Source organism: Dermochelys coriacea, chromosome 13 (genome assembly GCF_009764565.3).
Source record: "Dermochelys coriacea isolate rDerCor1 chromosome 13, rDerCor1.pri.v4, whole genome shotgun sequence".
In the NCBI taxonomy this organism is placed as follows: domain Eukaryota; kingdom Metazoa; phylum Chordata; order Testudines; family Dermochelyidae; genus Dermochelys; species Dermochelys coriacea.
Window position 1 is genome coordinate 39,568,814 of NC_050080.1, and position 27,029 is coordinate 39,595,842.

At 43.6% G+C, this 27,029-nt stretch overlaps 1 protein-coding gene and 1 gene segment (V, D, J or C); one reads left to right on the top strand and one right to left on the bottom strand.

Moving 5' to 3' along the window:
- The window catches only part of LOC122456469, an 89,316-nt gene extending 69,715 nt beyond the window's left edge, over positions 1 to 19,601 (bottom strand). The window contains 1 exon segment of the V gene segment in view: positions 19,367 to 19,601. Coding sequence covers positions 19,367 to 19,412 — 46 coding nt within the window.
- LOC119842166 (olfactory receptor 10C1-like) lies at positions 8,071 to 9,586 on the top strand. The gene has a single exon (XM_038370081.2). The coding sequence runs from the start codon at positions 8,074 to 8,076 to the stop codon at positions 9,049 to 9,051; it is 978 nt and encodes a 325-aa protein (XP_038226009.1). The 5' UTR covers positions 8,071 to 8,073; the 3' UTR covers positions 9,052 to 9,586.
- Positions 19,602 to 27,029: the final 7,428 nt, after the last annotated feature.

A 27,029-nucleotide genomic window follows, 5' to 3' on the forward strand; every position in this document is an offset into this window, starting at 1 on the left:
TAGCAATTCTTCTGTGTTCTCCTTTTGATAGTAGTATTTTTTAACACACATTACTTTGAGATGCTGGAGAACTTAGAATGTGCACAATGGCCCAGATTTTCATCTCAGTTATGCTGGTGTAAATACAGAGTAATTCCCCTTACTCCAGTGGTGTATCTGTTATCAGAACCCAGCTCAGTATCTCAGGGATAAAAACACACTGGTTCAGATGCACCCCTGGGGTAACCACAGTGAAAAGAGAGGAGGTACACCAGGGAACAGTTTGGACCATGCTATTGAAAATTCACTGCAACTTACTAGCAATATTTCAGAGGACATGATGCAACCAGTGTTGGTGTTAATTAATACCCAAAGGCCCTAATTATAAACCATCCATCACCAGTGGGATATATTAATGAAGACACAGTTTAGAGTCCATCGAGGGATTCTTGTGCTGTGTTTATACATCAGTTATTTAAATTCCAAATTCCCCAGTTGCAAACAAGCTAGGACAAGGCACTTGGAACAATCAGCTGGGCTTTTCACTGATATGAATCCAAATGCTTTTGCTCCTGTCTAAATGCTGGTAAAACATGATGACAATTTCATAGCTTTGGCCCATTTCCTAGTGGACACATGTCAAAACCATAGCTATAGCTCCAGGCCTAGGACCTGTGTGAAGCCAGTTGGTGGAGAGTTGATGATTTCTGGTGGAGTTTGACCCGTTCCTCATCATTAGTTTGTTTATCACTCTATACTCTTAGATTTGGTAGGAGGGACAATCTGTAGAGTAGTTTTAGAAATTTAAGTATATAGAGTGACTAATCAGTTAATTAACACCACCCAAAAAAAGGTACTACTTAAACACTCAAGCATATTCATTAATAACCAGGCCATTTTCTTTCAGAAGACACTCAGAAATTCATGATTCTTTATGGCTGAGATTTTCAAAGAAAACAAGGAGAGTTAGGTGCCCAATTGTCATAAAAAATACTCAGAATGGGGCTTCTAACTCCCATAGGTCCCTTTAAAATCCAAGGTGGTTTGATGGGTAAACATCATGTTATGTTTATTCACAGAGTACCTCCAGGTAACAAGAACAATGTAAAGTCTTCTAGAGTTATTTTTTTCTGGATAGCATTATTTATGATTTTATAGCACACACAGGTATGCTAAAATCTTAAAAGAAAATTAACATAACAAATGAGTTTACAATCCCAGTGTATGACACTTCAAGGTACATCAAAACTTCAGCAATCATATGATATACAAAAGTGATAAAATGCTTGGCATTTCTTATCTAGATGAGGTTTACCTGGGCTTGAATCTATTTACCTCAGCTGAATGACTTTTCTTTTACATTGGTTTAAGTGAGAGGGGAATCTGGACTGTTGACTTGAGTGAACTTTTCATAGAATCAAAGATTTTAAGGTCAGTAGAGGCCTTTAGCATAATTCCATCCACAGAATCTCAGCTGGTGTTTCCTGAATGAAACCCAGCAAGTTCACCTGAACATGAGGCTACTTTTCAGAGAAATATCCCATCTCTCTGGAAGGAGTTGCCAGAGATAATTCATAGATTCCAGGGCCAGAAGGGACCATTGCAATCATCTGGTCGGATCTCGTGTAGAGCACAGGCCGGAAAAGTTCCCCCAACTCTTTTGAACAAGAGCAGAACTTAAAAAAAAAAAACAATTTGGGTCAACGGTTTTCCTGTCTCCATTATTTCCCCTTGGAATCAGTTGTTTTCCATGACTTCCCCTTTGAGGTTAATAATAAGACTGCCCTTATACCGTTGTTTTTCCTTTCTAAAAATAAACATTCACTTTCCTTATGCAATAGTTTCAAATTCCCACTAGCAGAATATCAAGGGAGATTACATCATTTCATATGAAGGAAAAATTACCAAGCAGGAGAGATGTTAATTTCTGGAAAGGGAATAACAACAAAATACACCAAGAAGCGCAGCATGATCGAGAAATCCAGGAAGGAACCCAAAGCTCAGGTTACAGAGATAATTGAAGACTATGAATAGCAGAAGAGAATGGAAAATGCAGTGCAAAGACTATAATCTTGTCTCAGAAAAAGTGATGGAAGGGTTAGGGTTAGGGAATGGCTGGCAATAGATCATCTGTGTGAAAGGGAAAGCTGTACAGTTAAAATGAAATAATCTGATTTAGAAATGAAAAATTCCTGCCCAGGCATCCACCCATGTCAGAAAGAATAGGGTTGCTTGTTCAATCCAGTGGGAAAGTAAATAAAGGTAGATGGTGTGACACTGAACCCTTAGCCTTCGTAGGGATATTATTATGATATGATTATAGCATAATTCTGATGCATTTTGTGCAAGACAGGTCATTTAAGGTGTCATGGGAAAAGCTATGATTTGCTCAATATGATTATCCTGTTTGTATGCATGTCTCATTTTTGTATCTGAAGTTATGAATATTGACTATGTATCTGTATTTCAAATGAAGTTACATCTGGGTAACATCCACTAGTGAAGATGCTTTTAGTCTCCATAGGTGGTTGGGAAGGCCCTATTCAGGATAATGAGCCATCAGGGAAAACAATTGGCCTTAGGAGAAGCTTATCTCTCACCTGGTGAGCCTTCCTGAGAACACTCCAGAGAGCCTGTAAGTAATGGTAGCCATGACTCTACCGGGACAAGTGACCAGACCACATGACTATGGACTCCATCTTGGGACGTCTGTATTTTTCCACAAACTGGTCTGGGAACCCAGTTTTGAAACAAAGGGTTCCCACCCTATGCTAAAGCTATATAAGGCAGGGAGCGATATCATGCCACACAAGAGGATTCCTGGAGAGACCTGAGGAACAAAGACTGAACTGGGGGAAGTGCTGGACCCAGGTGAAAGAGATTTCTAGCCTGTGTATGGAAACCTGAGAAACCCAAGCTGCAAAGCAAATGCAGCTTGTGCCTTGAGAATCTGCCAGACTGCTGGTATCATCAGTCAGGGTGAGAAACTGCTCATTCATAGTCAATCTAACTAGTGTGTTAAGATGAGTTTGAATTTTTGTTTATTTGCTGGTATTCTGCTTTGATCTGTTTCCTATCCCTAATAATCACTTTTGTTGTTAATAAACTTGTTTGCAGTTTAACTTAAACCAGTGTGCCTTTAACTGAAGGGTCTGGGGTGAAATCTCAGCTTGGTTAACCCAAGTGTACATATTCCCCCCCACATTCAGGAAGAGACGAACCAGGTAACAAATTCATACTGGTTGGTGTTTTGACCAGGGCAGGGTGGTACAGCTCTGGAGTCCTAGGCTGGGAAGCTGGTGATTATCTTGACTGTAGCTTCTCTATTGTTGGTTCATGCAGTGGTTGGTCAGAGAGCCGGCATGTAACTGTAGCTGGATGTGTCTCTATCTGAGTGAATGCCGGAGGAAGTGTGAGAAGGAGCCCAGACTGGTGGGTCAGAGGGCTCAGTGAAATCCTAATTCCAGGTAGCATGCTGGGGGGAACCAATCACCGGTGAGTTATAGCAAAACAGAGCCTAAGACAGAACAATGAATGGTTCTCAGATTTAGAACATAAGAACAGCCAAACTGGGTCAGACCAAAGATCCATCTAGCCCAGTATCCTGTCTTCCAACAGTGGTCAGTGCCAGGTGCTTCAGAGGGAAGGAACAGAACAGGTAATCATCAAATGATCCATTCCCTGTAGCCCATTACCTTTTGAATGTACCATATTATTACTGGTTTATAGAAATAAACTTGACTGACATTGGTTATCTGGTCTCTTGAATATATTTGATAAGGAACCAAAGTGGGTGAAGGGATTTACTATACAGTTCATCAACACTAAGTAAAACTGTATTGGTTGCAACATAATTAAAGAGAGAATGGTATCTGTTGGACTGGGTTTGTGCACGTCATCAAATCCATACTTCCCCAAAAGTCAACTTCACATCACCAACCAGCCCGCTACTGGGTAAGCTGTCACCCTGTTAGGAGATACAAAATAGAGGCCAAACCGTTCTTTATCTCATTATGCTTCCTATGCTCCAGCATCTTGTATCTTTTAATCCTGAGCCAGATCCAAAGTCCTTTGTACTTAAGGAAAAGACTCTCAGTCCAAAAGTGGATGGGAATCTGGGAGGCAGTGACCATGAGTTGGTTGAGTTCAGGATCCTGACGCAGGGAAGAAAGGTAAGCAGCAGGATACGGACCCTGGACTTCAGGAAAGCAGACTTTGACTCCCTCAGGGAACAGATGGCCAGGATCCCCTGGGGGACTAACATGAAAGGGAAGGGAGTCCAGGAGAGCTGGCTGTATTTCAAGGAATCCCTGTTGAGGTTACAGGGACAAACCATCCCGATGAGTCGAAAGAATAGTAAATATGGCAGGCGACCAGCTTGGCTTAATGGTGAAATCTTAGCGGATCTTAAACATAAAAAGAAGCTTACAAGAAGTGGAAGGTTGGACATATGACCAGGGAAGAGTATAAAAATATTGCTCGGGCATGTAGGAAAGATATCAGGAGGGCCAAATCGCACCTGGAGCTGCAGCTAGCAAGAGATGTCAAGAGTAACAAGAAGGGTTTCTTCAGGTATGTTGGCAACAAGAAGAAAGCCAAGGAAAGTGTGGGCCCCTTACTGAATGAGGGAGGCAAGCTAGTGACAGAGGATGTGGAAAAAGCTAATGTACTCAATGCTTTTTTTGCCTCTGTTTTCACTAACAAGGTCAGCTCCCAGACTGCTGTGCTGGGCATCACAAACGGGGAAGAGATGGCCAGCCCTCTGTAGAGATAGAGGTGGTTAGGGACTATTTAGAAAAGCTGGACGTGCACAAGTCCATGGGGCCGGACGAATTGCATCCGAGAGTGCTGAGGGAATTGGCGGCTGTGATTGCAGAGCCCTTGGCCATTATCTTTGAAAACTCGTGGCGAACGGGGGAAGTCCCGGATGACTGGAAAAAGGCTAATGTAGTGCCCATCTTTAAAAAAGGGAAGAAGGAGGATCCTGGGAACTACAGGCCGGTCAGCCTCACCTCAGTCCCTGGAAAAATCATGGAGCAGGTCCTCAAAGAATCAATCCTGAAGCACTTAGAGGAGAGGAAAGTGATCAGGAACAGTCAGCATGGATTCACCAAGGGAAGGTCATGCCTGACTAATCTAATCGCCTTTTATGATGAGATTACTGGTTCTGTGGATGAAGGGAAAGCAGTGGATGTATTGTTCCTTGACTTTAGCAAAGCTTTTGACACGGTCTCCCACAGCATTCTTGTCAGCAAGTTAAGGAAGTATGGGCTGGATGAATGCACTATAAGGTGGGTAGAAAGCTGGCTAGATTGTCGGGCTCAACGGGTAGTGATCAATGGCTCCATGTCTAGTTGGCAGCCGGTGTCAAGTGGAGTGCCCCAGGGGTCGGTCCTGGGGCCCGTTTTGTTCAATATCTTCATAAATGATCTGGAGGATGGTGTGGATTGCACTCTCAGCAAATTTGCGGATGATACTAAACTGGGAGGAGTGGTAGATACGCTGGAGGGGAGGGATAGGATACAGAAGGACCTAGACAAATTGGAAGATTGGGCCAAAAGAAATCTAATGAGGTTCAATAAGGATAAGTGCAGGGTCCTGCACTTAGGATGGAAGAATCCAATGCACCGCTACAGACTAGGGACCGAATGGCTCGGCAGCAGTTCTGCGGAAAAGGACCTAGGGGTGACAGTGGACGAGAAGCTGGATATGAGTCAGCAGTGTGCCCTTGTTGCCAAGAAGGCCAATGGCATTTTGGGATGTATAAGTAGGGGCATAGCGAGCAGATCGAGGGACGTGATCGTTCCCCTCTATTCGACACTGGTGAGGCCTCATCTGGAGTACTGTGTCCAGTTTTGGGCCCCACACTACAAGAAGGATGTGGATAAATTGGAAAGAGTACAGCGAAGGGCAACAAAAATGATTAGGGGTCTAGAGCACATGACTTACGAGGAGAGGCTGAGGGAGCTGGGATTGTTTAGTCTGCAGAAGAGAAGAATGAGGGGGGATTTGATAGCTGCTTTCAACTACCTGAAAGGGGGTTTCAAAGAGGATGGCTCTAGACTGTTCTCAATGGTAGCAGATGACAGAACGAGGAGTAATGGTCTCAAGTTGCAATGGGGGAGGTTTAGATTGGATATTAGGAAAAACTTTTTCACTAAGAGGGTGGTGAAACACTGGAATGCGTTACCTAGGGAGGTGGTAGAATCTCCTTCCTTAGAGGTTTTTAAGGTCAGGCTTGACAAAGCCCTGGCTAGGATGATTTAACTGGGACTTGGTCCTGCTTTGAGCAGGGGGTTGGACTAGATGACCTTCTGGGGTCCCTTCCAACCCTGATATTCTATGATTCTATGATTCTATGATTCTATGACTACAAGAGGGTTTGTTTCAGGCCCAGTACAGGCAAAGGCATCAGTTATTTTCTCCATGTCTGCTATGGGTAGGAGCCATGTCTCCCCTGCCCACTCTCACAATACACAGTGGTAGACTACATTCGCGTTTTACAATACAGCAATAAAGATACACATTCCCTGTCATCCATTCCCAGCTTCTAGGAAACAGAGGCTATGGACACCATCCCTTCCCATCCTGGTTAACAGCCATTAATGAACTTATCCTCCATGAATTTATCTAGTTTATTGGCTCCTTGAGTGTGTATTTTATTTTTTACCACGTGAGTTTTATTGCGCCTAAAATTTTGAAACAAAATAGTCTCTCTTCTTTGCATGTGTGTGTGTGCTTTTCTGGATTTCCATTTTTCTTTCAATGTACCATTGCCATGCCTGGTATAGATATAGTTTCTATGGGCGCAACCTAAGTCAGTGGATGAAGAGATCAGAAGATATGATCAGGAAATGTGTAGGGGAAAAGCAAGGAAGAGATTTCATACTTATTAGCTCGAATATCTTTGCTTTAACAGCAAGGATCTGCTACTTCTCTTTAAACTTGTCTATATTTTATTGCTCATAACATTTGGAGAAATAAACAATCTCTTTCTCTCTCTGTGTATTTTTATCTCATTCTGTCTATATAACTCTTTCTTTTTCTCCGGTTTTTCATTTTTCTCCAAGCACATTCTCCCTTCTGGATAAAAATGACTCTCTTATTTCTCTCTTCATGAGTTTTTATTTTTATTTCACTTACGTTTCTTTATATGCGGTCTCAGATGCTCTTGTGTAAATGCATATGAAGCTGATGCAGTTCAACCTGGTGTAATTGTGAACAGGAAACTGCATGTGGTGCGTGTTTAGGAGCAGTTTGTTTTTGTTTGTTTGTTTGTTTGTTGTATGTCTGTGTCTGTTTCTCAGCTACATCTATCAAATGGTGCAAATTTGTCTTTGAATCTGCTCTGATAGAAGACAGCTGGATAAACCTTCGTGCAAACATCTTTGATGTTTCGGTGTGTGCCTATGGGGTGTGTTTGTACTGCATGTGGCAAGTGTAATTCCCTGCTCCGGTGACCTACACACTCTATTTTTGATTGAGCTATTGTGCTAAAAATAGCAGTGTAGCCTTGGCAGCACAGACTAGCTGCCCGAGCACAATCCCCTCTGAGATCCCAGGTACATCCACAGGTGGCCAATCCAAAGGGCTGTGTGTGCCACCGTGTTCTCACTGCTAATTGTATCCTGCTAGCTTGATCCAAGTGAGTGCATGTACCTCTACCCAAACTGGGAATTACACCTCCCAGCTGCAGGGAAGACGTACCCGTGGTTGAACTCTCAATATTTTTCATTTCCAATCTATTGATTTTTTGTTGTGTCTTCTAGGTTTCTTGATATGACACCAATGGGATAAAGATTTCAACATCCCAGCCTAAAAGTCTTTCTTTAAAGTTCAAGAGAGATTAAGGGAGTTAGACGGGACATTTCTGTAATTCAATAGGGTTCTATGCTCTTGGTTCACCTGTATTGGAAGCTCAACCTCTTAATTATATGAGTTTTCCTCTGTTTATTGACAACTTAACTTTTCCAGTAGAGAGATGCAGTGGTACAAGGTTACCTGCTCTAGGTTTCACCTAGTATAATCGACAGCACAACCTGACTGCGTGCACTCCATCAATATTTAATGATTTTCTTTTTCTAGATACATATTATGGAAAATGGAAAAGGAAGAAACCAGACACCCATCGTGGAATTTATCCTCTTAGGATTTGGGAATGTCCCTGAACTGCAGCCCCTTCTCTTCCTCGTGTTTCTAGTGATCTTCATTGTGACTGTGGCAGGGAACATCCTCATTGTTGCACTAGTTGTGGCTGATTGCCACCTTCACACCCCTATGTACTTCTTCCTGGGGAACTTGTCCTGCCTGGAGATCTGCTACACCTCCACCTTGCTACCCAGGCTGCTGGCCAGTCTCCTGACTGGGGACAGAACCATTTCTGTTAAGGGCTGCATTTTGCAAACATATTTCTTTGGTATTCTGTCAGCTACAGAATCTCTGCTGCTTGCGGCAATGTCTTATGATCGGTACTTAGCTATATGCAATCCACTTCGTTATGCTGCTCTGATGAATCGGAGGGTTTGTTGCCAGCTAGTGGCAGGGTCCTGGATAAGTAGCTTTCTGGGCTGCACCACAATAAATATTTTGTTGTTTGAATCAAAGTTTTGTGATTCAAAAGGAATTGACCATTTCTTTTGTGATTTTTCACCTGTGATAAAGCTGTCCTGTGACGATACCAAGACTGTGCAAGTGCTGACATTTATTGTCTCTGCCATAGGGACATTTGTGCCATGTCTACTGGTCCTGACATCCTACATTCGTATCATCACCACCATCCTGAGAATCCCTTCCACCACAGGGAGGCAAAAGGCCTTTTCCACCTGCTCCTCTCACCTCATTGTGGTTATAGTTTACTATGGGACACTGATTACTGTCTATGTGGTTCCAACAGCTAACACTCACAAGGTCCTACACAAACTCTTCTCTGTCTTCTACACAGTCCTGACTCCCATGATCAACCCTGTCATCTACAGCCTGAGAAACAAGGAGGTCACTGAGTCCCTGAGAAAAGCTATTCTTAAACTGATTGTTTTCAGAAACAGGCATAGAACTTTAAAGGACAAATTTTAGCATATAGTAAAATAGAGATGAACTGGTATAGTTTCTTAGACATGGCCCATTGGAGTCCTTGAGAACCCCTCATTGACCTTACTTCATCAATTTTCTTTCTTTCTTTCTTTCTTTCTTTCTTTCTTTTACTCTGATACTTTTTCAGCATTAATCTTTCATACATTTAATACACATTTCTTTATACAAAACTTGATACCATAAGAGACATTCTTTATGAAAAATGTTTTCTTTTCCAGACACACATTTCAGTAAAGCACTCTGCTTCATGCATCTATACATGCATCCATACATGAACACTGGTGCCCAAATTCTGCAAGGAGCTGAACATCTTTTGAGTGGCTCTGGGTCTCTTCCACTCCCACTGAAGCCAATGACATTCATTCTCCACTGATTAGGATCCTCTGTTGTCAATTTTCAGAGTGGTAGCCATGTTAGACTGTATCAGCAAAAACAAAGAGGAGTCCTTGTGGCACCTTAGAGACTAACACATTTATTTGGGCATAAGCTTTCGTGGGCTAAAACCCACTTCATCAGATGCATGGAGTGGAAAATACAGTAAGCAGTATATATATATAAAAAGATGGAAGTTGCCTTACCAGTGCTAATGAGGCCAATTCAATTAAGGTGGAAGTGGCCTATTCTCAATGGTTGATTACTTCTGTATTACTAACGAGGCCAATGCAATCAAGGTGGACATCGCCTATTTCCCACAGTTGACAAGAAGGTGTGAATAACAACTGAGGGAAAATTAGTTTTCGTAGTGACCCATCCACTCCCAGTCTTTATTTAGGCCTAATTTGATGGTGTCCAGTTTGCAAATTAATTCTAGTTCTGCAGTTTCTTGTTGAAGTTTGTTTTTGAAGTTTTTTTGTTGAAGAATTGCCATTTTTAGGTCTGCTATTGAGTGACCAGGGAGACTGAAGTGTTCTCCGACTGGTTTTTGAATGTGTTAATTCCTGATGTCAGATTTGTGTCCATTTATTCTTTTGCGTAGAGACTGTCCAGTTTGGCCAATGTACATGGCAGAGGGGCATTGCTGGCACATGGTGGCATATATCACATTGATAGATGTGCAGGTGAATGAGCCCCTGATGGTGTGGCTGATGTGGTTAGGTCCTATGGTAGTGTCCCTTGAATAGATACGTGGACAGAGTTGGCACCAGGGTTTGTTACAGGGTTTGGCTCCAGGGTTGGTGTTTTTGTTGTGTGGTGTGTAGTTGCTGGTGAGTATTTGCTTTAGGTTGGGGGGCTGTTTGTAAGCGAGGATTGGCCTGTATCCCAAGGTCTGTGAGAGTGAGGGATCATCCTTCAGGATAGGTTGTAGATCCTTGATTATGCGCTAGAGAGGTTTTAGTTGGGGGCTCTAGGTGACAGCTAGTGGTGTTCTCTTACTTTCTTTGTTGGGCCTGTCCTGTAGTAGGTGACTTCTGGGTACCCTTCTGGCTCTGTCAATCTGTTTCTTCTCTTCAGCAGGTGGGTATTGTATTTTAAGAAAGCTTGATAGAGATCTTGTAGGTGTTTGTGTCTGTCTGAGGGATTGGAGCAAATGCGGTTATATCTTAGAGCTTGGCTGTAGACAATGGATCATGTGATGTGGTCTGGATGAAAGCTGGAGGTATGTAGCTCTAATTCATGAATTCATTTAACTCAAAGTAGCTGAATATTTTCTGCAAAAATCAATCAAAATCTTTCAGGACTTAGATGCTGAGCAACAACCTGCCCTTTAGAATATTTAGCCTTGTGGTTAGAGCACTCGTGTGTGTGTGTGTGTGTGTGTGTGTGTGTGTGTGTGTGTGTAAGACCCACTTTCAATATCCCCCCTGCCTGATAGGGGAGAAGTCTTCAATTTCCTGCATTGGAAATAAGAGCACTGGTTATAGAATACTCTCTGCACAAGCTCCCTCTCTCTCTCGGTCCTGTTAACGTGGTTCCATTGGGTATAAATAATTAAATAGCCCTTGTTACAGGGAGTTGAACTTCAATCTCACACAGCCAAAGTGTGCTTCTTAACTACCAGACCACAGAGGCATCCCTGGACTTTTTTTCTGGCCCAATGACTATTCATTCTCATCATGAATGACAATGAGTAGTCATTGGGCTAGGGAAAGCAAGTGTGAATGCCTTCATACCCTGGTAGTAAGGCTTTTATTTTCCAGAACTGCCAGAGAAATGAAAAATCAGTGGTTCACTGAGATCTAACTGTCATCTTCTGCCACAATACAGCAGGCAGGACAGAAATACATGCTGAATGGGTTTTCCAGCAAGGGTTGAGTGTCTTGTGGTTAAGACATAGGTGCGAGAATCACGACTCTTCACTTCTTTTCCTAGATCAGCCACATACTGCCTGTAGGCTAGAAACTTTGTCACAAACTAATTCATCCTTAGCCAGAGTGAGGTGTATTGAAAGCTGTGTTAAAATTACAAGATATCGCTCTGAGTGTAAGGTTTTTTTTTCTGGTCCCGCTTACAGACGGGGACCTTTGTATGGAAATATATGCTCTGGTTATAATGAGTCATTCTGCAGCCCATCACCATAGAGTTATGCCTCTCTGTTGTGAGGAGGAGCCTGCTTTGTCCCTCCATTTTTGTGTTCTTGCATCTTATGGGTCTGCATTCTAAGAAATAAAGTAATGTTACATTGCAACCTTCAAGCAATACTGTTTTATGTTTTTATCTAACTGAGAACATAATTGAGAGCTGGTTGAAAAAAGATGTGGGGAAATGGGATTTTTTCTCATTTTGGTTTTCTTTTTTCCCTTCATTTTTAAAATTTAATTTGTTTGATATTTTTCAGCACTGTCATTGTCATAGACACTGGAGGAAGGGTTTTAAAGGCACAGACTGGAGTTGGGCATCAGGAAAGCCAATGGGAGATAGGTACATAGGCGGATGAAAACTTTGCCGGGTATGGAGAGGTGATGGATCTTGTCCATGAGCACTCAGGAGACCAGTGATATGAATGGGAAGAGAACACAAGTCTCCTGAGTCCTGGCCACTGCGTCTCATGACATAAACACCAATGTATCAAAGGAAACGATATAGGCTCGCAAAAAGAAAAGGAGTACTTGTGGCACCTTAGAGACTAACAAATTTATTTGAGCATAAGCTTTCGTGAGCTACAGCTCACTTCATCGGATGCATTCAGTGGAAAATACAGAGGGGAGATTTATATACACACACAGAGAACATGAAACAATGGGTTTATCATACACACTGTAAGGAGAGTGATCACTTAAGATAAGCCATCACCAGCAGCCGGGGGGAAAGGAGGAAAACCTTTCATGGTGACAAGCAAGGTAGGCTATTTCCAGCAGTTAACAAGAATATCTGAGGAACAGTGGGGGGTGGGGTGGGGTGGGGTGGGGTGGGGGGGAGAAATAACATGGGGAAATAGTTTTACTTTGTGTAATGACTCATCCATTCCCAGTCTCTATTCAAGTCTAAGTTAATTGTATCCAGTTTGCAAATTAATTCCAATTCAGCAGTCTCTCGTTGGAGTCTGTTTTTGAAGCTTTATTGTTGAAGGATAGCCACTCTTAGGTCTGTAATCGAGTGACCAGAGAGATTGAAGTGTTCTCCAACTGGTTTTTGAATGTTATAATTCTTGACGTCTGATTTGTGTCCATTCTTTCTTTTACGTAGAGACTGTCCAGTTTGACCAATGTACATGGCAGAGGGGCATTGCTGGCACATGATGGTATCTATCACATTGGTAGGTGCACAGGTGAACGAGCCTCTGATAGTGTGGCTGATGTGATTAGGCCCTATGATGGTGTCCCCTCATTTTCTTTTTGCGAATACAGACTAACACGGCTGCTACTCTGAAACCTGTCATGATATAGGCTCGGGTTGTCCAATCCTCTCAGCCCCTTTGAAATGATCTTGGATGAGGTCAGGATCTGTGGGGGTAATTTTTAAAGGCACCTAATTTTCCCCTAGCTGAAAAAGGTGGATAAACCTTGCTTCTCTTCCTTTGTCAGGTGCTTTTCAAACAATGAATGAAAACTGCACTAGGGGAGCTAAGGCAGAGATTTCAGAACCACCCAGAAGATCTGGATGTCCACAACCAGCGCAGTGGCAATAAAAGGAAAATATAGTGCCCCTCTTTAAAAAAGGGAAGAAGGAGAATCCAGGGAATGATAGATCAGTCAGTCTCACCTCAGTCCCTGGAAAAATTATGGAGCAGGTCCTCAAGGAATCCATTTTGAAGCACTTGGACGAGACGAAGGTGATCAGGAACAGTCAACATGGATTCACCAAGGGCAAGTCGTGCCTGACCAACTTGATTGCCTTCTATCATGAGATAACTGGCTCTGTGGATATGGGGAAAGCACAGACATGATATACCTTGACTTTAGCAAAGCTTTTGATACGGTCTCCCACAGTATTCTTGCCAGCAAATTAAAGAAGTATGGATTAGATCGGAGTGGGCAAACTATGGCCCGCGGGCAGGATCTGGCCCTTCAGGGCTTTGGATCCAGTCTGAGGGATTGACACCCCCGTGGTGCTGCTGAGCTAAGCAGGGGGAAGGGCTGGCACCATGTCCCTGCAGCTCCTGGGGGAGAGGTGCAGAGGGCTCTGTGCACTGCCCTTACCTGCAGCTCCCATTTCCCAGGAAGGGGGAACCGCAGCCAATGGGAGCTTCTGGTGTGGTACCCACAGGTGAGGGCAGCATGTGGCAGAGCCACCCTCCCCACCCCACCCCCAGGAGCCACTGCTGGACATGCTGGCCACTTCCAGGAGTGGCGCGGGGCCAGGGCAGGTAGGGAGCCTACCTTAGGCATGTTGCACACCGCTTCTACCCCAGTGCCACTCGAGGTAAGCAGTGCCGGGCCAGAGCCCACACCCCAAACCCCTGCCTTGAGTCCCCTGTCACACTCCCTCCTGCACCCCAACCCCCTGCCCTGAGCCCCCTGCTACATCTCCCACTCCTCCTGCACCCCAACTGCTTGCCCTAAGCCCCCTCCCGCACTCCACACCCCTCCCTTCACCACTGCCCTGAGCCTCCTCCTGCACTCCGCACCCCTCCTCTGCCCCAACCCCTTGCCCAGAGCCCCTTCTTGCACACTGCACCTTCTCGCACATCCCGTTGCCCTGCCCCACCCCTGCATGCAATTTCCCCACCCAGATGTGGCCCTCAGGCCAAAAAGTTTGCCCACCCATGGATTAGATGAATGGACTATGAGGTGTATAGAAAGCTGGCTAGATTGTTGGGGTCAATGGGTAGTTATCAACAGTTCGATATCTAGTTGGCAGATGGTATCAAGTGGGGCTGGCTTTGTTCAACATCTTCATTAATGATATTGATGACGGGACGGATTGCAAGTTCATGGATGACACTAAACTTGGGGCAGAGGTAAATATGCTGGAGGGTAGGGATAGGGTTCAGAGTGAGCTAGACAAATTGGAGGATTGGGCCAAAAGAAATCTGATGAGGTTCAACAAGGACAAGTGCAGAGTCCTGCACAAAGGATGGAAGAATGCCATGAACTGCTACAGGTTGGGGATCGACTGGCTAAGTGGCAGTTTTGCAAAAAAGGATCTGGGGATTACAGTGGATGAGAAGCTGGATATGAGTCAACAATGTTACCTTGTTGCCAAGAAGGCTAACGGCATATTAGACTGCATTAGTAGAAGCATTGCCAGCAGATTGTGGGAAGTGATTATTTCCCTCTATTTGGCACTAGAGAGGCCACATCTGGAGTACTGCATCTAGTTTTGGGTCCCCCACTACAAAAGGATGTGAACAAATTGGAGAGAGTCCTGCGGAGAGCAATGAAAATGATTAGAGGGCTGGGGCACATGACTTAGGAGGAGAGGTTGAGAGAACTGGGATTATTTAGTCTGCATAAGAGAAGAGTGAGGGGGGACTTGATAGCAGTCTTCAACTACCTGAAGGGGGGTTCCAAAGAGGATGGAGTTTGGCTGTTCTCAGTGGTGGCAGATAACAGAACAAGGAGCAATGGTCTCAAGTTGCAGTGGGGGAGGCCTAGATTGAATATTAGGAAAAACTATTTTATTAGGAGAGTGGTGAAGTACTGGAATGGGTTACCTAGGGAGATGGTGGAATCTCCATCCTTAGAGGTTTTTAAGGCCCAGGTTGGCAAAGTCTTAGCTGGGATGATTTAGTTGGGGTTGGTCCTGCTTTGAGCAAGGTGTGATGGGTTCGGTCACAGAGATCCCCTTAGGACTGTCACCTGATGTGCTGAAACTACCTCTGAGCCCATTTTCCACTGCCAGTTTGGGACTCCAGAACCCTGACTTGTTGAGCCAGACATGCTAGTCACCTGCAACACAGATCCAGGTCTGATTCATGCCCCCAAAGCTGCAGACTTTAACCAAAAATTGCTCAGCAACTCACCTATCTCCAGCATACAGACACTCAGTTCTCAATGGAATCCAAACCCAAATAAATCCGATTTACTCTGTATAAAGCTTATACAGAGTAAACCCATAAATTGTTCGTCCTCTATAACACTGAGAGCCAGATATGCACAGCTGTTTGCTCCCCCAGGTATTAATCACTTACTCTGGGTTTACTAATAAACAAAAGTGATTTTATTAAGTATAAAAAAGTAGGATTTAAGTGGTTTCAAGTAATAACAGACAGAACAAAGTAAGTTACCAAGCAAAATAAAGCACGCAAATCTAAGCCTAATACATTAAGAAACTGAATACAGGTAAATCTCACCCTCAGAGCTGTTCCAATAAGCTTCTTTCACAGACTAGACTCCTTCCTAGTTAGGGCCCAAACCTTTCCCCTGATACAGTTTTTGTTAGTTCCAGCTCAGGTGGTAACTAGGGGATTTCTCATGACTGGCAGCCCCCTTTTTTCTATTTCACCCCCTTTTATAGCTTCAGCACAAGGTGGGAATCTTTTGTCTCTCTGGGTCCCCACCCCTCCTTCTAAATGGAAAAGCACCAGGTTTAAGATGGATTCCAGTCCCAGGTGACATGGTCACATATCCTGTCAGACCCCAAGCCTCCATTCTTTCTGGCCGGACTCACTGGAACACAGGAAGGCTTACAAGTAAAGAGAGTCATTTACAACCAATTGTCCTAGTTAATGAGAGCCAGCAAGATTCCAAACCACCACTAATGGCCCACACTGTGCATAATTACAATAGTACTTCAGAGTTATACTTTATATTTCTAGCTTCAGGTACAAGAATTATACATACATACAAATAGAATGAACACACTCAATAGATTATAAGCTTTGTAATGATACCTTAAAAGAGACCTTTTGCATAAAGCATGTTCCAGTTACATTATATTCACACTCATTAGCATATTTTCATAAAACGTATGGAGTGCGACTTCACACAGGGGCTTAGACTAGATGAGTTTCTGAAGTCTTTTCCAACCCTAATCTTCTATGATTCTATGATACATAGAGTAAAATTCTCAAAAACACCTATGTGACATAGGAGAGTAATGCTGGGATTTTGAAGGATCCTAAGGGAGATAGAAGCTCAACTCCCAGAATCTAGCTCACTTTGGCCCTTCTGAAATTTTCATCCTAAATTCCCCTTTCAAAAGTGATATAAGGTCAAAATGTTAAGGATATTTAGGCCCCTAAATATGTAGATAGGTTCCTAATGGGCTCTACAGACATGCCTAGGCATCCAAGTGCCATTGAAATCAATAGGAGCTAGGCACTTAGATGCTTCTGAAACTCTCACTAGGTGTCTAGCTGCCATTTTAGGCACCTAAATACCTTTGAAAATCTGACTCTTAGATGTCTACATCCCACTGACTTTCACTGAGACTAAGGGCATGTGTACACTATACCTCGGTTTGGACTAGGGGACTGTGAACAACAGGGCACACCAAAGTCTGTGCTGAAACTCCCCCTTTGGATGCTGCGGGTGCAGACTACAAGGTTCCTCCTTCACACTAATGTATTCCTTCTTGAAGAGGGCTATGCTATTGCTCACTAGGAATCTTTAGTTCACACCTGCAGTGCACACACAGGGAAGTTACCGTGTAGCACTTTGGTGCACATTGCTAGTCACGCCCCTGTAGTCCAAACCACAGGACCATGAAGACAAGACCTTAGACTTCAGAATTCCTAAGTCATTGCTGAAAATGGAGCTTGAGTTCCTTAGTCAGTTTTGTGCTTTAGAGAATATTATTGATAGGCATTACTGATGGGAATTTTGCTTTCTCCACATAGTGAGTTTTGGCTGAAATAGTCCAAAAATGTTAGGTTCATAGAATATCAGGGTTGGAAGGGACCTCCTCTAGTCCAACCCCCTGCTCAAAGCAGGACCAATCCCCAAATGGCCCCCTCAAGGACTGAACTCACAATCCTGGGTTTAGCAGGCCAATGCTCAAACCACCGAGTTATCCCTCCCCCGACATACATGGAATTTTTAAACACCACCTTAAAAAGTGAAATGGAAAATAGTAAAATGATTTGAAAAACTGAATAAAATAAATAATTTGAATGAACAAACTAAGAAAACAGAATAGCTAGCTAGCTAGCTAGCTAAATATCTCCAACAATGATAACATTCTTCAGAGGCATTTGGCACACAACTTTATGTGATTCATCACTGTCATATTTCCTTCCATGGTAGTGTCAGACCAATGATTCCTGCAAGTAATAACGGAATATGGAACATGAAACGATTTTATACAGTCCTCGGGATGTTCAATCAAATTCTAACGATTTCATCTACTCCATTCTGTAAAATAAAACCGAGCATAAATCAGTGCCTTTGACATAATGTTGACTATTGGGGTTAATTCCTGTCTTTTCTTTAATGTGGCCATTTTAAGAGCCAAACACAGTGTGAACCCACTGTTGGTTTTGGTGATGGGTTTTGTCACTGTGATCCAGTCTCTCACACAGTGATACCAGGCTGTATCCTCGGGCCTCTGGCTACTTGTTTGTAAATACAGCCGGTTGTTGGGATTGTCTCCGGCGGCAGTGAATTGCCCTTTCGGTGAATCGGTGTAATGAGAACTCTTTCCTGTGTACTCCACACTGGAGACCCATTACAGACATTACCCTGGAGCCTGATGGACCCAGCGCTGAAGTTGAACCCGGAGACTTTACAGGCGAGGCGGAGTCAAAAGTCACCTCCAGGTTCTATGTACAAAGAAGCAGTTTCTGTAGGTACAGATTTGGAAAATGATGTTTTCCAACCTCCAGTGCCCCCTTTCAGTCTTGTCCCCAAGGCAGCCCCTCTCTCTGTCTCTCACCGATCCCCATTTCTGTATTGTTATTTAAACCAGAAAAGAATATTGTGGAGTGTTATTTATTTACCCTTTTAACCAAGGATTTTTGTCTCCTAGGAAAACGCTCCTTGGGCCAGAAAACCCACCATAGGTGGAAAATAGTTCAACTAACCAGACAAAGAAACAGAAAACAAAGCAAAAAGCACAAACAAACTGGGAGGATTCTAGCGCCAAAAGCAGAGTGGTCACGACCCTTCTGTGGGAATGTGTCACTGACAGTGGTGACACTAAGCGGAATCCCAGCGTGGTGAAGTGAAGAGCGTCCTAGACGGAACCGGAATGAACCAGGTTGGGGCTCTATGGCCTGTATTATGCAGGAGATCAGACTAGTTTATCATACTTCTTCTTTCTGGCCTTTAAGTCTATGTATCTGTGACTTCCCAGGAGATTGAGTGTAGGCTCAGAATTTGTCCCCAGCAGAGGCAAGAAAGAGGAAGGGACCCAAATAAGAGTGTTCTATCCTTTGCGGGAACTTGTATAAATTCCTTCACCTTGCGTAAATCAAGGAAGAGGAATAACAACAATAAAAAGAGTTTGTTGTTGCTTGCCCCTTTCCCATAACAGATCTCATTTTCACTTTTAGACCTTGGGCACCCTCAACACAAAACTGCTTCTCTAGTTACTGCAGGGAGAGGTTTTTGTCTGAGCATAGACTGGCTTCCCCTCACTGTGTCTCTCACACAGTGATACCGGCCAGTGTCCTCGGGCTTCAGGCCGGTCATTTACACATACAGATCACTCTTGGAATTATCCCTGGAGATGGTGAATCGGCCTTTCACTGAATCAGGGTATTATGTACTGGCCCCACCAGAGTTTATAACAGTGACCCATTCAAATCCCTTCCTGGGAGCCTGTTGGACTCAGCTCATCTCGTAGCTACTGAAAGTGAACTCCGAGGCTTTGCAGGAGAGGCGATGAGAGTCTCCAGGCTTTTTCACATTCCCTCCCAACTCCACCAGCATCTGTGACTGGGCACCTGCGAATAAAGACAGATTGTAAATATTGATATAAAAAACAGCGATAACTCAATATTCTACACTGACAGTTCTTCAGAGGAGAAAAATACCTTCCAAAGCTGCTACAGCGACAATTACAAAGAGCAAAAATCCCATTTCCCCGGGTGTTGGAGGGGAAAGTTCTCAGGAGACTGGCAGGTCACTGCACAGACCCAGGGGACTGTGGATTGTGTCTCCAGGTGCAGCCTGAGCAGAGAGAGGCACAGATTTAAACAGGAAAGTGTCTCCCACATTTGCATACCCCTTTGCTTATAAGAGACACACACTCCTGCTGACAGTGATCTGAGTGACTCGCCCTAGGGCTCTGGGTGCGGGAGTCAGACTGTCCCATCCCGTGTGTCTATGCAGCGCCGGGCACAGGGCGCTGGGATCCTCATTAGATGTTTGGATCCCTGGGAGGAATGAACAGCTCCCTGCAGTGACTGTATTTCCTCACCCAGGAACTTAGGTCCTGGTTATTGTAAAGAGATATGGCGAGGGGAGGGTGGACTCAGCTCTGAAGCCCCGTCCCATGCGCAGAGGGGCCATGTAATGTCCGGTCAGTGGGGTCCATGTCTGGCAAGACGTCAGGCAGCACTGAAGGGAGATTTCAGAGTAGCAGCCATGTTAGTCTGTATTTGCAAAAAGAAAAGGAGTATTTGTGGCACCTTAGAGACTAACAATTTTATTTGAGCATAAGCTTTCGTGACCTACAGCTCACTTCATCGGACTGCATCTGTGAGCTGTAGCTCACGAAAGTGAGCTGTAGCTCATGAAAGTTTATGCTCAAATAAAATTGTTAGTCTCTAAGGTGCCACAAGTACTCCTTTTCTTTTTTAAAGGGAGATTGTTATTCATGATTGATATTCATATTCATGTTCACACTTCTATTCCCATTCAGACTCCACTTCCCATTTTTACGGGGTTTCTATAAAATAAAACACAAATCAGTGCCTTTGTGTTGGCTATTGGGGTTGATTCCTGACTTTTCTTAAATTTGGCCATTTTAAGAGCCAAACATGATGTTAACACACTGTTGGTTTTGGTGATGGGCTTTGTCACTGTGGTCTTGTCTCTCACACAGTGATACCGGGTGTTGTCTTCTCGTCTCCTGCTGCTTCTTTGTAAATACAGAGGGTTCCTGGGATTGGATTGGGAGACAACAAATCACATTTTCGCTGAATCAGTGTAATGAGAACAATTTCGTGTGTACTGTGACTTGGAGACCCACTCCAGATGCTTCCCAGGAGCCTGAGGGACCCAGCGCTGAAGTGGAACCTGGAGACTTTAGAAGAGAGGTGAAGTCAAAGGGCACCTGCAAATTCCATGTGCAAACGAGCACTGTATGTAGGTACAGAGTTAAAAAAAATGATGTTTTCCAATCCCTAAAGCCTCTCTTCAGTCTTGCCCCAAGGCTGTGCTGTTTTCTCATTGCTCCCCCTGGTGTGGAATGGAGAAGGGGATTCTGCAAGGGATTCCCCCTTCTCTCACTGACCCCGCTTTTGTATTATCATTTAAAGCAGAAAATAAATATTTGGGGATTTATTTATTCTTTTAATCCAAGATTTTTTTCCTCCTCGGAAAATGCTCCTTGTGCCAAAAAAGCCAGCTTTTGCTGAAAAAAAAAACAGAAAAGCAAAAAACAAAAAAGAAAAACAACAAATTTGGTGGGTTTAGTGCTAAAAGCTGAGAGATCAGGGCCCTTCTGCTGGAATGTATCACTGACAGTGGTGAAAGAAAGCAGAATCACAGCGTGCTGAAGTGAAGAGGGTGCTAGACTGAACCCCAGTTAATCAGGCTGAGGATTTACGACATGTATGTCTTATGCAGGAGATCAGACTAGAGTATCATATTGCTCCTTTCTGGCCTTTAATTCTATGAACCTGTAACTATCCAGGAGGTTGTTTGCATTTTTCCATTGGTGTCTGATAAGGGCCATGTCAAACTTACAGCTAAGAGTAGCACAAAATCCCTCCTGAGCAGCTGTACTGACTCCTTACCTCTGAGGGGTTAAGAAGCTGAAATAACCTGGTTGGGACCTGACCAAAAGGACCAATAAGGAAAGAAGATACTTTCAAATCTCGGGGGAGGTTTTGTTTGTGCTCTTTTTGTTGTTCCCTCTCTGGATGGACAGAGAGTCTAGGCAGGAAAAACATCTCCTGAAAACATACCTGAAATGAGCATTTAAGATTACAAAAATTGTAAGTAAGAGCAAGGAAATGTATTAGAGTATCTTTTGTTTTAGCTTCTTAATTTTCCCTATGCTAAGAGGGAGTTTTATTCCTGTTTTTTGTTACTTTAAAGCTGAGCTTAGAGGGGAATCCTCTGTGTTTTAAATCTTTTTCACAAAAAGAAAAGGAGAACTTATGGCACCTTAGAGACTAACAAATTTATTAGAGCATAAGCTTTCGTGAGCTATAGCTCACTTCATTGGATGCATCCGATGAAGTGAGCTGTAGCTCATGAAAGCTTATGCTCTAATAAATTTGTTAGTCTCTAAGGTGCCACAAGTTTTCCTTTTCTTTTTGCGAATATAGACTAACACGGCTCCTACTCTGAAACCAATTAAATCTTTTTATTACCCTGAAAAGATATCTTCCATCCTGATTTTTGCAGGTGTGATTCTCTTACTTTTTTTATAAATAAAATTCTTCTTTTAAGAACCTGATTGATTTTCAGTGTCCTAGAGACAAAAGGTCTGGTTGGTACTCACATTATTCTCAAGCCTCCCCAGGAAAGGGGGTGAAAGGGCTTGGGAGAATATTTTGAGTAACAAGGGACTCCAAATGACCCTTTTCCTGAATTTTTGTCTAAATCACTTGGTGGTGGCACCAATACCATCCAAGGACAAGAAGAGGATTTGTGCCTTGGGGAAATTTTTATCCTAAGCTGGTAAAAATAAGCTTATAGAGTCTTTCATGTGGGTCCCCACATCTGTACCCCAGAGTGAGGAGTGAGGAGGGAACCCTGACAGGCCACATTCAAATATGACCATAAGAACAGCCATATTGTGTCAGATCAAAGGTCCATCTAGCCCACTATCCTGTCTTTCAACAGTGGCCAGTGCCAGGTGCCCGAGAGGGAATGAACAGAACAAGTAACCATTAAGTTATCCATTCTCTGTCTACCATCCCTGCCCATCCTGGCTAATAGCCATTAATGATGGACCTATCCTCCATGAACTTATCTAGTTCTTTTTTGAACCCTGTTATAGTCTTGGCCGTCACAACATCCTCTGGCAAAGAGTTGAATAGGTTGACTGTGCATTGTGTGAAGAAATACTTCCCTTTCTTTATTTGAAAACTGGCGCCTTGTACTTTCATTTGGTGACCCCTAGTTCTTGTGTTATGAGAAGGAGTAAATAACACTTCCTTATTTAAATAAAACAAAACAATGAGGAGTCCTGTGGCATCTTAAAGACTAACACATTTATTTGGGCATAAGCTTTCTTGAGTGGCAATTTAGATCCCATTATTTTCTATGTTTAGTTGGAATTATGTTTTTCAATATGCATTACTTTGCATTTGTCAACATTTAATTTTATCTGCCATTTGTTGCCCAGTCACCCAGTTTTGAGAGATCCTTTTGTAGCTCTTTGCAGTCTGCCTGGGTCTTAACTATCTTTTGTAATGTTATATCATCTGCAATTTTCACCACCTCACTGTTTACCCCTTTTTCCAGATCATTTATGAATATGTTAAATAGGACTGGGCCCAGTACAGACCCCTGGGGGACACCACTATTTACCTCTCTCCATTCTGAAAACTGACCGTTTATTCCTGCCCTTTGTTTCCTATCTTTTAGACAGTTACCATTCCCTCTTATCCCATTACAGTTTAATATTCCAGAAGCCCCAGTTTTTATGGGCACATGATCATAGCTGGTGTGGCAAATTGCCAGCACTACTATGATGGGTCTTGTGCTTTCTCTTCTTGGGGGGTGTGACATTATTGACATAATCTGGGACCATATAGATCATTGTTGCAACCAAGGTCCTGTAGTGGCACCAAATCTTATATAAAGTGGGTCAAATGAGGTGTTTAAGACAAGTTTATGGTTTGCTGTTTATGATTAAGCTGTCTATATGTGTGTATCATTTTTATAGTTGAAGTTATGAATATTGGCTCTATACTGTCTGTAGTTCAAACTTGTGCTATGCTTCTGGGTGACACCCCAGACAAGTTGGTGTCAGCTCTGCCTAGCCTGCTTGATGGCCCATTAAGGCCATCAGCTATACAATTGACCCATTGAAAGAAGGCAGACACACCTGGTGATTCAGCCAGACCGACAGGGACCTGCCTATGGACAGAACTCTGAGATTTTTCCAGGCTATGTGATGAACAGCTTGTCTTTGGGACACAGAAAGACAGACCACATGGCAAGAGACTATAAAAAGCTGCTGCACTCCTGCATCTTGTCTTCAATCCTGCTTCCTACCTCTGGAGGGACTTTGCTACACTGAAGCTTTGAACCAAGGACTGAAAGACCCCTCCCAGATGGGGATGTTCTCCAGAGATTTGATTTGAACCTGCAGTTTATTCTATCACTGCGGCAAGCCTGAATCAAGAACTTTGCCATTACTGTATGTAATTGATTCCGTTTAACCAATTCTAGCTCTCGTCTATATCTTTTTCCTTTTATGAATAAACCTTTAGATTTTAGATTCTAAAGGATTGGCAGCAGCATGATTTGTGGGTAAGATCTGATTTTTATATTGACCTGAGTCTGAAGCTTGGTCCTTTGGGATCAAGAGAACCTTTTTTCTTTTAGTGGGGTATTGGTTTTCATAACCATTTGTCCCTATAACGAGTGGCACTGGTGGTGATACTGGGAAACTGGAGTGTCTAAGGGCATTGCTTGTGGGACTTGTGGTTAGCCAGTGTGGTAAAACCAAAGTCTGTCTGTCTGTCTGGTTTGGTTTGCCTTGGTGTGCATAGAAACCCCAGCCTTGGGCTGTAACTGCCCTGCTTTAAGCAATTTGTCCTGAATTGGCTCTCTCAGTTGGGTCCCACCAGAACCAGCCTCGTTACAGGGGGGAGGGGTTCAGGGCACCATTTCTTGCCCCTGAACTGGGGTATTAACTGCCCCACTAGTGTCCTAATGGAGAGGGAGGGACCCGGGCCCGCTCTCTACTCCAGGTCCCAGCCCAGGGGCCCTAGGGATAGCAGTAAACCACTAGAACTAGCAGTTCCTTCCCCTGGGCTACTTCCCTCTCCTGCCCTTCAGCTTGTGGGGCTTCCTGCCCACCCTCTGCACACACCAGGTATCCCTTTACCTAGGGTCTTGGTCTTCTTAGCCCACCACAGCACTTCTCCAAATTCTCCTCTGCTTCCCTCCAAACTGCTCTCTGCTCCAACACCAATCCACTCTGCTTCAACTCCTCCTCTTGTCTGATTGAAGCAGGGGGTTTTTACCATGTGATTGGCTTTGGTGCTTTAATTAATTTATAGCAAACTTTCTTCCCTCTACAGGGAATAAGGCTCCCTTCTAACACGCCCCTGCTGCCCTCTGGCCATGCTGTATCACACTGGATATAGAGACTTGAAACCTGATGACAGATATTTTGTTTTCACTCTGGTTGCAGATCCTGTTCCTAGTGCTGGATTGTTTGTGGAAGTGCTGCCCCCATGCGGAGTATGGCAGAAAGAAGATTCTGCAGCTTTGGTTTTTGTATTTTCCCTGTTGAGATTCCCCACACTGTGTCTTTCACTCCCTCCTCGCCTCCTGTCTGATCCAAGCATTTAAGGCTAAAGATGATTGTGCATCTAAAAATCTGTGCAAGGATTTTTTAGAGATGTGATTTTATAATCTTCATCTACTCACTGCTGCCACTATGTCAAGGTTCCTTCCCCACTCTGCACTCTAGGGTACAGATGTGGGGACCTGTATGAAAGACCCCCGAAGCTTATTCTTACCAGCTTAGGTTAAAACTTCCCAAAGGTACAAACTTTGCCTTGGCCTTGAACAGTATACTGCCACCACCAAGCGTTTTAAATAAAGAACAGGGAAAGAGCCCACTTGGAGATGTCTTTCCCTCAAAATATCCCCCCAAGTCCTACACCCCCTTTCCTGGGGAAGGCTTGATAAGAATCCTCACCAATTTGTACAGGTAAACACAGACCCAAACCCTTGGAGCTTAAGAACAATGAAAAATCAACCAGGTTCTTAAAAGAAGAATTTTAATTAAAGAAAAGGTAAAAGAATCACCTCTGTAAAATCAGGATGTAAAATACCTTACAGGGTAATCAGATTCAAAACATAGAGAATCCCTCTAGGCAAAACCTTAAGTTACAAAAAGACACAAAAACAGGAATATACATTCCCTCCAGCACAGCTTATTTTACCAGCCATTAAACAAAAGGAAATCTAACACATTTCTAGCTAAATTACTTACTAACTTAACAGGAGCTGGAAAGCTTGCATCCCTGATCTATTACCGGCAAAAGCAACAACACAGACAGCCAGACCCTTTGTCCCCCACCCCCTCCAGATTTGAAAGTCTCTTGTCCCCTCATTGGTCATTTTGGGTCAGGTGCCAGAGAGGTTACCTTAGCTTCTTAACCCTTTACAGATGAAAGGGTTTTGCCTCTGGCCAGGAGGGATTTTATAGCATTGTATACAGAAAGGTGGTTACCCTTTCCTTTATTTTTATGACAGAGCCAAAGTCTTATTTTCCCTAGTGCTGAAGGGGAAAGTTCTCAGGTGATTTGGCTGGCAACTGCCCAGACCCAGGGGGCTGTGGATTGTCTCTCTGGGTGCAGTCTGTGCAGAGAGAGGCACAAATTTAAACAGGAAATTGTCACCCCTATTTGCATATCACCCTCCTTATGACACATAAAACTTCCTCACTTAATGAGCCCAATTTACCTGCCTGGGGATTCAGAAAGTGGCCAAAGGAAGTGAGGGAGGAACATTCGGGGCTCAGGGGGCTCAGCTGGGGTTGTACACGGCCAGGCTGGGTTCTCTGCTCTGTCCCAGACTTCCTGTGTCACTGGGGAAGTCACCTGGGGCCAGATTTTTCCAAGTACTGAGGCATCAATGTACATTTTCTGAAGCACCAAGACGCCCAACTCCCATAGGTGTACCTCAGTTCTCAGGGTGTGAAATGGGGATAACTGAACTTTCCTCCTGCTCCGGGGTGCAGGGATGATAGATGAGATAAGAAGTATGAGGATCTCAGATATGAGGGTGACTGCGGGAAAGGGAGACATATATGTATCTAAGAGAAAAAAAAATCTATTACTCTGGGTGTGATGCAAAGATCATTGAAATTAATGGCGTGAGTTCATCAGTTACCTTCATTTGGCCTTGGGCCACTCCCCAATGCAGAAATTAATGGATATTCCTTCTCCTGAGAAAACCGCTGGTTGGGTGACATGATTAACTTGAGCAAAAATGTCTGGTGTACGAAAAAAAAAGCAACTTTAATCCTTGTAGGGCCTGATGCAAAAGGCCTTTACAACTCAGTGAAAACCACCCCACTGAGTACAACATCATTTGTGTCACGCCCTGTGTTCATAAACCTGATGCTAGAAAATTTTTGGTTGTTGCTCAAAATATCAATGTAAATGTCTTCACCAGTTGCAATGGAGTTATCGCTAAACTGGAGCTAATTATGGTGCAGAGGATGCTTCCCTCATATTGTCATCAATTGTGATGAAAGCAGAAAACTCTCAGAGCAATAAGTTTAGTAGAAGAGCCCTGGACAGATTCCTAGGTATGGGTATGGTAAAA

What these genes read in the sequence shown, in the direction of transcription:
- LOC119842166 (XM_038370081.2), top strand. Translation starts at nt 8,074, where the DNA reads ATGGAAAATGGAAAAGGAAGAAACCAGACACCCATCGTGGAATTTATC.